The following is an 11,377-nucleotide window of genomic DNA, read 5'->3' as shown; positions in this document are numbered from 1 at the left end:
TGCCCCCTTAAGTATCCCCCTGCATAAAGTATGCATGATGATCCATCTACCAGCTCTCTCTGACACCGGTATGCACCTTGCACTGTGGCAGGTATTCCCCGACCCCAGGAGCCGTGCCATATCCACTTGTAAAGATGCCTTACCCTGCAGGGGGACAAGGAGAATCTAGCATGTAGATAGGTAATTCTTTTCCAATGGAGGGGGAGGGGGACTTAATCAGAAGAAATCTTATGTCACCAGTCAACGGTAGGCCGAGGGTGGTGGATAGAATCACTCGACATCGCTTCCATGTGATGAGAGCTGGGGGGTTAGTAGACAACCCTGGCACAACCCTCTCTGAACTCCGCTCCTCCCAGAACTGTCAGCCAGAATCCCATCCCGACCAATCAGCACCCAGGTGGAGCTTGGGCAAACCCAGGAAGCAGAAAGGAGTTTAAATCTCTCATTTGTCAACTTTATTGCCTCTTTATCGCTTCAATTGGCCGGTATAGCCAAAGACGGTACCCTAGGAACATTTATCTGGCAGAGTGAAGTCTTCTCCTTGCTTGTCCCCATGCTAATGGACGTGACGAACCCGCTGTCTCCAAGAGCTAACGCGTTCTCCATCGCTTCGCTCATGTCAGGACCCGGTGCGGAAGCAATGTTCATGGGAATACCCCCTCTTGTCCCACCACAGAGGAGTACAGACTGTTACTTTGACTGGAGCCAAGGAGGAACATACCCGACTGTCAAGACAATGGAAGGTGGGTATTGTGTGGACAGAACCGCGTCATCCCGGCTCAAAGGATGTGTCGATTACACTAATGCTTTTGTGGGGTGTTTGTAAATGCTTTGACGTCATTTTTCAGCAGTTTATTAATGATGTGCAGTTTACTATATGCATTTACAAACTTGTCAGATTAAGGGATATCTACCAACATTATTTTAGCCACAGACGTAGTTGATGTCAGTATTTAGTACTATCACCTGTAAAGGTTGACATTTTGATCAGCTGTATAGATTATTATTGATTATAATTAATTACGTATAATTAGTCACTTTACGTGTATTTTGTCGCCTGTATTGAATAATGTCTGAAGATTCTAATATCAAATTCCCTTGTAAGGCTAAGGCTACATGTTTTCATGAAAAGAATATCCTTATGTTTCATAATTATATAACACCACAAAATATTTCCCTAAATTATAATAATTCCACTTAAATTAGAGTCCATCGTACGATTCCGACTATATCATATACTGGTGTGTATTACTCATTATCGAATACTGATGATACAACGTGTTCGCGAAGGGAAAAGTGTCCAAGCAAGTCTATGTCACATATATGTCGCTCAATTTGTCACCTTGAAATATTTTTCTTGTAATGTGTAATGGACTAGTCTCCACATTTATTCATCTGCAAAACACACAAACCATTCATCACTTCAAATAAGAATCCCATCTCCCCTGAGAACTAAAAACTATCTGCAAACCAGCGAACCTTCGCATGTAACCCTTTACGGGCAGAAGGAGATCCAATTTAAAAGCGCTGTTTCTAATTGAGCGTGTAACGTAACAGAACATAAATGTTTAGGAATATAAGGGTAGCGATCCGCGACATCTGCTTCGGGGAAAACCAGAAGCTTTCTGGAAACGACAAATATTTCAAGATTTAGATATGTTAACATGGAAAAACAACCTGCTTTGGAATTATTTTAAACGCTTCAAAGTTATTGTAGCTGCTTTTAATAAGAGTCGGAATGTATCAGTTCTTCAGATGATGTACACATTTATAATGCTAATATGTTCGAAATATAATGGAAGATATTATGGGAATTGTTTTATGGTCTTGTTTAGTTATGTTCGAATAAAAATTGTTGAAAGTAAAAACAATTTCGTTTCAAATTTTGTAGACACTCTAGTAAAGGACAGATTTTAAGATTACTTCACACAAGGTACACATGCGTAAAGGTGATATATTTTAACATAACGGAGCAAATTATGAAAGTGGTATGCACACGCTTCTTTAGATATGATAGAGTGAAAGATGTTATGAGTAAAATGATGAGTTGACACATTAGTAAAGACCAGAACAGAAGATTACTACAGATGATGTACACATACATAGTTGTGATACATTTTAAATATGAAGGAACCTAATAGTACATAATATTATATATTTGAGCTCTGTTCTCAATATAACATATGACATGTTTTATATTGTTTCTGGATGGTATTGTAAACGGTAAACGTGAAGAAGATCATTTCAGAAGATCTATAGGGGAATAATGGTGATATAGTGTAAATACAAGGAACCATATTATAACATCTGTATTTGTGCCATTAATCAGTCATTTTCTGATTAGAAAAATACCTCTTCCTCATAATACTGATTGTTGAAAACACCTATGTTATGTCTCTTATAGCAGTATTTGCTTTTTCAAAAGTGTTGATAATAATGACGATTATTCATTATTTTGCTAAATATATGAACGTCAACAGCTGAAATGGACACATTGTCATGACATTTTGCTGGACGCTACAATTTACATCAATATTACTGTTTTGAGGATTACTCCCCGCAAAATTTAGTTTCTTTAACTTTTCATCATCAACTTTTCTTAAAGGTATAATCCGTTGTAACCAAATAACTACATCGAAATTACGGTACGTGTTATTTGTTTCAGTGAAATGTTCTTTTGGGTATACTCAAAACAAATGTGCATTTCATATACTTATTAGAAAACTGTACAATTTACCTGTTGTATTTACGTCAGTTTGTAAATTTCAATATTATGTAAATGAAGTAGAGATTATACATCACCGAAAGAGGTTTCTGATGTTTACATATTATATTTCTTACACAATTTATTATATATAATTATTATATATAATCAATAAGTCAGTAGAAGTCAACCTCGGAGATGAAGCAGTCTCGACTGTTCTGGGAAACAGTAAAAAGAGAAACAGTAGTGAAATTTATTTGACAGCTGTAATACCTGTACAATTGCGTCTTATTATCTGAAGCGTGTCTTCTCAAATTCCAACTTGAATGTTACATTGTATCCTCGGGGATCAAAATAAATGTAATATTATAATAGTGCCATATATGTCTAAGATAAAGTCCGCTGCTATTTTTGTTAAGTGTTAAATTATCGTTTCCATATTTGTTGAAACTTTATCTGCCATACACATGGACATTTCCGGTTTACAATACAGGGCCCCGTTTCACAAAGCTCTCGTAAGCCTAAGATCTCGTAACTTTTCTCGTAGCATTCGAATCTCCTATACTGTAACATAGGAGGTACGAATGCTACGAGAAAAGCTACGAGATCTTAGGCTAACAAGAGCTTTGAGAAACAGGGCCCAGTTTTGTTATTGTATTTAACATTGCTGTCACTGCCTGATACTTGTATAGTTTCCTTAGATATGTGTAGAAAATGACATGGCGCTCCCAAGCACGCGGGAAATTGTTGATATACTAGTAGTTTCTTCAAAGAAATTATATTTGAAATATATGGATATATGAAGTCCATTTAGTAAATATACTTTGATTTTTTATTATTATTTTTTGTATTCTAGTGGATATAATAAAATATTAAGTTTTTAATCATATTCCTACCCTTACATTTTCTGGACTGTTAAGAACATTGTTACCATATCATCAGTGGACAACGGTAATGTTTTCACAAGACATGTATGCTTCACTGACATGATATCAGGAAGGATTTACACGTTTCCACCAATATCAAACTCTGTGCGTAATGATGGGTCAAATCACTGTGAAACTGTTACAGTATAAAGTATCTGCTATTAAAATGCGTACAATGTCACATATATTCCATTACTTTCAGAAATCTACATGAAATAAACATTTACAGCTAAGTAATAACTGCAAGTCAACAGAATCTTGTGAACATTTCTTGGATCAGATTTTATCTTTTGGTATAATTTGTCAACAAAAATTGTCGATTACAATATATTGCGCATTGCGGGTTATATTTCCGACATTTTTATCAACAATAAGGACCGTTTACTTCCAATAAGGACTAGTCATCGGTGCCATGTCTATTTGGGCAGCAATGAATAATGCATTTGATGTAATTGTTTCAGTGCAGATCACAATTATTGAGCGAGTTTGCTCCTTTATATCTGCTGCCATATAGCTGGAATTATATCTGCTGCCATATAGCTGGAATAAAGCCGAGTGCGGCGTTAAACAACAAACATTCATTTATGAGTAGCGGGTTGTAACGGTAGGGCAGTACATGCAAACCCTTTCACAGTAATCCCTCTGTGTACATGTTCTTTGCATTTTGGGCCCGATGGAATCTGTTTCAACAGATAATGGAGGTGTTGAATGAGATATTTCATTCTGAACTGTACATTTGAGTCATTTGGCAGAAAATATCCTGAGAAAACAATAACCTTCATTTCATTTAAATGAGTATTGAGAATTGAGAAAAGTAACTAGTTCGTAAATGAACGCAAATATAAAATTCAGTCTGTATTATGCTGGTGACAAAGAACACCATTTCCCAACAGAAGATTCTCTCAATGCTTCTCGTAGTGGTCTGAAGTACAAGGTGCTAATCAGTCAGTACATGTGTCTTGCACTCTGTTCCCCAGGCCAGCGGAATAATCACAATCTCGGACAGTGACAGTAAGTGGGGGTGACAGTATCCTGATACGTGGATATTTATGTTCGCAAGCCTACATTTGCTTCTAAGGAATGCCCTGACTCCAATCTGCTGCAAATCAAAACATCTGTTTATTTAATACGCTAAAGAAGTAAATGTTTCCATTTGACTGAATACATATGGGTTTTTTTCTGTGAAATTGTATCTATTTTAAAGAATAACAACAAATATGGCTAGCATTATTTCAGATACGTCTTTAAGTCTAATTGTCAGTATATCTATGCACGAGTATTGATAATAACTAGAATATATTTAGAACCTGTATGGTTTCATTTGTAAATCAGGTCTATCGCACTATAAATATCACTGTCTGTGCACGCATGAATCTGAACAGTATACTTAGCGTTTCGTAATGAAACTGATCATTTATTTTTACAGCACTAACAACTAACTATTCACGACAGCCTAAAGATTTACTTTTAGCATAATATTATAAGAATATCAACTGAAATACGAAATTGAAAATATTATCGAGCTCAAACATCTAACAAAATCATAGACAACAAATACCAAATACGTTGCATCAATATAAGCATGTGTCAATCTCATTAATGAAAACTGAAACGCACTACATTGTTCCTTATAATATATTTGTTGGTACGAACTTAATTAATGGATCGCTAAACTCAATATACTTATATTGTCTACGGCTGGAATGTAAACATACTGTAACATGCGCTCAAATCCGTTTACCTACAAACTCTAAATTTAAAAATTCAACTGGGCTTTTATATATTACTGTAAATGATATTACAAACAACCTTCCAGATAAATGTTTCATTCATCAAATGATGAAATCATGCACTCAAAAAACAGTTCCGTGTAAATTTCTTAGGACAAGGCGTGAGGCCATTCAGAATAGGCATACACACTTAGAGTCTCCTGGCTTTGACCTGCTCAGATAAGAATATATTTTTTCAGGCTTATCACTTTAAAGCGAGAACAGATTGAACAAAGACGATGCAGATAGCGATTAACAGGCCATGTTTTAACGAGTGACGATAGACGTCCAGCTACTGATGCTGCGGTTTGACATCCTCGGTCTAGAATATGTGAATGCAGTCACGTTTTGATTGAATGCTATTGTTTTCTTGCAATATCGTACGTGGAAGGATGTTAGTTGTGCAGAGAATGAATTTGAAGCTGGTTCATTGACCGATAACACACATTGTGTAACTGAAGGGGATTTTCTTGTATTTCTGTGTTGAAATTGGTGGAAGTTCTGAGTACTTAGAAAGTACCAGCAAAAAGGAGTGACATACTGAAATGATACGTTACGTTATCTTTTATCTACAGCACATATGCTACTGAAAATCACAATGGCTATCAAATTCTTATTTAATACATTTGTTAATTCGTCATACCAAAAACAAGAACGACCTTAGATTCTTTCACGTAACTATGGTTAAACTGTCGTACCAAAACATGAACCACACGATTCTTTCATATTATTATTTTTACATCGTCATAACAAAAACATTAACCACAAGACAGTTCTTTCATTCATATTAATATTCTTAAATTGTTATGCGATTTTGGATTAATTATAGTTGAATAAAAGAATTGAATAGTTTTTAATTTTCTATTGAGTAGTATGTGACGAATTCATTCACTAAACTCCTGTTCAGAACTTTTTACGAAAAGGGCATTCCATCCACAGAAGTATGTTGCAATGTGGCTGTTGATAATCAGTAGGTCGGCATATTCTGAGATTTGCATTATGCGATTTATATATTGCAAGACAGGTGAGGCCAGGTATGAAAAAGGACAAGAAAGAAGGTGGGGGACAGAGAGAGAACATGCTGTGGACATGTAGTTTTTAAGCTACACAAACAACCATTCCACGCAGTTACAATGATACACAGATACAGCAGAATATTTATGCACCATACTGGAAAAATGCTTTAAATTTGTTTACAGAAACATTACGTTGAACCCTGTATTTCCGTGTTGTTCACCATTGTATTAATGTAACAAGGTTATATATATAACAGTAAATGTTTGACTTTGTAAAAGCACAGATATAACACAGATTCCGTTTAAAAATGCTTGTATTAGGTGATATATATGATGTGTTCTTCTTATATACAGAAACACACCTCGAAACCGATATTTCCGTATTGTCCACCATTGTACTAATGTAACAATGTCAAGTATATAACTGTAAATGATTGACCTTGTAAAACCACAGGGATAACACAGATTTTGCTCTAACGTGCATATATTGGTGATATATACTGTGTTTCTGTTGGCGTTAACAGAACGAACACTTACGGAACACATTTATGAAACAAATTGGCCCACAGCCGGTAATGGCGACCCAAATTGGCCTATACTGGCGGTGATGTCAATGTTAAGTAAATAGTCGCCGTGACACAACGTATTAATTTTAATGTGTGTCTTTCAACGCCATATTGTGCACTCCAAGGTTTATTTATGCTTAACATCTGCGGTTAAACAGACCAAGGTGAAAGGAAATATATTTGGGAACAGTTTGTTTGTTGTTAGATGACATAGATGTCCTCAGAATAGCTAATTCAGCACAAAGAATGGGTTTATATCGGATATCAAATATTTAAGTATTTCATTGTTAAGTAGCAGTTCGCAATAGAAAATGAATAACAATTATGATAATACTAAATGGTAATTGTCATTCGTTTTCATCAATCTGTTGAAGCATGCTTAGAGCGCTAATATAACCTGATCAGAGGATGAGCGCCGTTCACGCTGTAATTCTGCTCCATAGGGAGTATAGGATTATCAAACCAAGATGGATCAATAATTAAAATTACTATGAACCACCTTGTGAAATCCAGGATCTGACAAGGACCCAGCATCATATCATTCCTTGCACGAAGACACCGATAACGCTAGGGGGAAAGAGGACGGGGAAGGGGGGTTCCATGACTTCATTGACTGCATCACATCGTGGCCCGTTTGTCTGGTAAAGAATTGGAAGCTGGAATAATGCTTACTGCTGCGTTAAACAAACAAACAAACAATACCTTCCAAACCCAAAGAAAGAGCTATCAGTTTCAGTAATGTTTACCACAAATGATTTCACTGCTTATTATGTTGTGTGTTACGATGTAAGTGACAATATTTGTTATATTCTAAAATACAATCTCGTGCTCTAATCAAACAATTCATACACCACTGACTGTTCAAAATTGAAAATGCTTGTCCATCCAAAACGCAAATTTGATCTGCATATGTAAGGCTATTTATATCACAATTTTCGTACCATGCGCGAGTGTCATCAACATTCTGTGGTTAGCTTCCTGAAGAAGTTTTCACAGTGGAGAATGAATCTGAAAGGCATTTTGGTTCCTAGGTTTGATATATGTTGCCTGTGATTAGTGCATAGTTTATTGTGAATCCGTCCTCATTCTTCAAAATTACATATTCAAAAATCTCAAAAAGCTTGTTCAAATCAGATATTGTTAAGTTACATTATTAACTGCTGTAGGCCTACATTGCCATAAGGTTACCACATGAACAAAATGGAAATGAAACGTTTACCATTGTAACAACATGTATATACAATTAATTGCAGCAAATATGTCTTTACTATTATAAAAGTTATGACAGGCATGTGATATAAAAACATGAACCTGTATTTCAATATTCATGTATCACCGATAAGTTAAGAAACAGTGGCAAGAAAAATGACATAATGGTAAAAAAATGGTCATGTATCATTGTAATTATGACACCAGGTGTCAGCGAAAGGGGTGAGTATGTATAGTAGCATTCCTGTTGGTGTGTACATGCACATTCATCACTCAGGCAGTGACAGTGTAAAGTACCGACGATGCAGTATAGTGCATTGTCTGCTTAGATAATCAGTTCTGGAAAAATACAGTTCCAACGAAACCTACTTAGCAGTTGTTAATGAACCAAATCACATTCTGAAATTACAATGTACAACAGGATATGTACTTAGATTTTGTGGCAAAACAATACATTTTATGTCAGTTAGCTCCACAAATGTGTGTGTGTGTGCGGTGGGGTCGGGGAAGGTTGGGGAAAAGACTAGTAATGTTTTGGTAACTTCTTTGAGAGGCATTTAGACGTTGGAGCAGTAAGAAAGGAATGGCAATATATGGATGAACAAATTATGTTCTTCAATTGTTTCATAAGGGTGTTTGAACCTACACCGTAACGCCCATCTCACTGCAATAAGGAAGTTGTTCATGCAAATATTGCTACCCTTCCTTATACTTTGGTAGACTAACCTTCAGTCTCTTGAAATGTATTTGTTTTCATAAACGAACAATTCCAGTAAAATTCGAAAAGTGAATATTGTGACGCTCTGCCGAATATCTGGACTTCGAGTTATAGCATGGCAGTAAAGGCTGAGAGGAAGGATAAATAATATCGTTCGGGGACTGAAGGATGGTCATGTTCTTTAATACCCATGAGTACTGCATGTGTTGCATATGTCAAAGAGACAGAGCGCTAAACAGCAGATTGTGTACGACTGACTGTGAAGTTCCTTACACTATTTGCAGTAGTCTTGTTTGTACATCCGCATGATACATATTCCTGAATTTTGACCCAACCCATACATTTCAGCATGTCTCCTCAACACAAACGCCGGCAGAGCGTTATACGACGTCGCCAGATACGACTCGCAGCAAGAACATCCAGGCTGTCGTCTTTCTTCTCAAGATACAGACCTTAACAAACCTGAACTGGATTCGAACTCGGACAAAGCTGGCAGCCCAACATCCTTCAAGTCCGAATCCCCTAAGAAACCTCTACACCCCAAGTTAGCCAATGTTTCCGTACAGCTGGAGATGAAGGCTTTATGGGACGAATTTGATGAACTCGGCACCGAGATGATCGTCACCAAGGCAGGGCGGTAGGTGCTGTCGTAATGACCACAACGTTGCTAAGCTACGCGTGCATGGTTAGTTGATAGACGCAATTGCACGGTTTTTTTAATGCTGTTTCGAGGAAGACATTTTCTTTATTATTGTGCCATTGTGGTTTACATGCTTGAAACAAACTGTACGTTTGTATGAATATTTAGTACAATGTATGAAATCCATATCTGGTAACAACTGGCGTGATTGTGCTGGAATATTTGTTATGTCGGCGAAAAGCATACTCCTACACTTCAAAACCACACTAACTTAAATGCATTTACTATTTCTAATATTTGTAGGCTTAATACCTTTAACAGGGCAAGTCTTATCTACAAGATTGGAATAAAAATGTTAAACGGGAAATGGGATTCTCTGGCTATATGTTCATTTTTTATGATTTGTTCCAAAAAAATTGACAATGAACTCAAATTATCGGGTTGAATTTGAGTACTTGTGTTTGATGGCTTCATCTTTACTAATATCCAACATATAAATATGCTGAAATACTCGCCTTTACTGTGTGATATGTTAACCTTGCAAAAACAACAGCTTGTCCTGGAATTGTTTTCTTCAGTCCAAATTCTTGCATAATTTGACGAAAATAAAACAATTCATCCACTCACACCTCCTGACCCGACATTGCTTTACCATCCATCATGAATTTTGGCACCATTCGGGCACATACTTGGCTCGATGCTTAACAATAACAGTACTGTACCTCAATAATCTCTCCAAGTGTCTGGATAACGGTGCTGGTATTGTTTCAATCGCAACAGGTCATGATATTGTTTTCTTTTCGCTCAAGTCATTACATATAAGTCACGTAATCAAACAGATAATAACCCGGCTGCACCCTGCACGGGAGCTCCAGTTCGTTTATGACGTGTCTGCACCTGTAATTACTCTTTGCGTTAATTACCCCCCGGGGGCCACGTGCCAGGATTCTGGAAACTGAGAATGAGCATGGTGGGAGGATGGAACCCTGCCCCATCCCTGCGCCATCCCGGGGGTCTGGCATGTGATACAATGTTACGATTTCACACATGCTGATGGTGATGACACAGGAATTGATTGAGCAATAAGGAGTTTCTGTACAGCTCTGCTTGACTTGTGTCAGTGTTTTGGCCTCATGTCAGTGTGTACGTCAAACTGAAATACAAACAAGTTCCATGTATAACTTGTGCCCGAGTATCTCAAAATCTTCAACAGTTGCTGCTGTTCATAGCTTCAAAACTGTTATTTATGTCAGTTGCGTGAGGTTATGAATATTAATTAATAAAATATACGTCTTGTCAACCAATAAGCATTTCTACTGGGACTCCTCTCAGTTCGTGATAACCGTAGTTATCTGTACTACGTTTTAACGACCACGCTTACAACAACATGAGAGATATAACGAACTGCTTTTAGTCCCCCGCCTCTACTTTTTGTGGAAATGCGTATTACAAACTATGATCTTAACGAACTTAATTATTAGCGGTCCCTTTGAAGTCCTAATTACCGAAGTTTCCTGTACACATTCACATTATTAAAATAGCTGCAAATATAGACCAAGGAACTGTACATAAAGGCATTGACAATTGCTATTATCTGTTGAATGTCACGGGGATTTGGAAGTTACATGTATCTACTGGAATTCCTCATATCCATTACTAAATAAATATATGTTCTTTTTAAAACCCTGGACAACGTCCCGTTAACGGTTTATACAAATGACATAACAACACACTTCACGAGGATATCCTATTGTTCCAAGTCTATCCATTTCCATATTTCTGACAAGGAAAACAGTACAACCTGATCTAAATAAGACATGACATCACTT

General features: G+C 36.7%; 1 protein-coding gene across 1 annotated transcript in view; it reads left to right on the top strand.

The window, feature by feature from the left end:
• The first annotated feature begins 478 nt into the window (after window positions 1-478).
• LOC124277633 (T-box transcription factor TBX1-like) overlaps window positions 479-11,377 on the top strand; it is a 38,995-nt gene continuing 28,096 nt past the window's right edge. Inside the window, exons 1-2 of the mRNA XM_046713354.1 lie at window positions 479-743; window positions 9,257-9,545. Of these exons, the coding sequence (XP_046569310.1) occupies window positions 554-743; window positions 9,257-9,545 (479 nt within the window). The 5' untranslated portion in view covers window positions 479-553. The remainder of the gene's footprint in view (window positions 744-9,256; window positions 9,546-11,377) is intronic.

This window comes from Haliotis rubra, unplaced genomic scaffold (genome assembly GCF_003918875.1).
Source record: "Haliotis rubra isolate DU_JTF1 unplaced genomic scaffold, ASM391887v1 Scf225, whole genome shotgun sequence".
Classification (NCBI taxonomy): domain Eukaryota; kingdom Metazoa; phylum Mollusca; class Gastropoda; order Lepetellida; family Haliotidae; genus Haliotis; species Haliotis rubra.
This window is presented reverse-complemented; position numbering and strand designations above follow the sequence as displayed.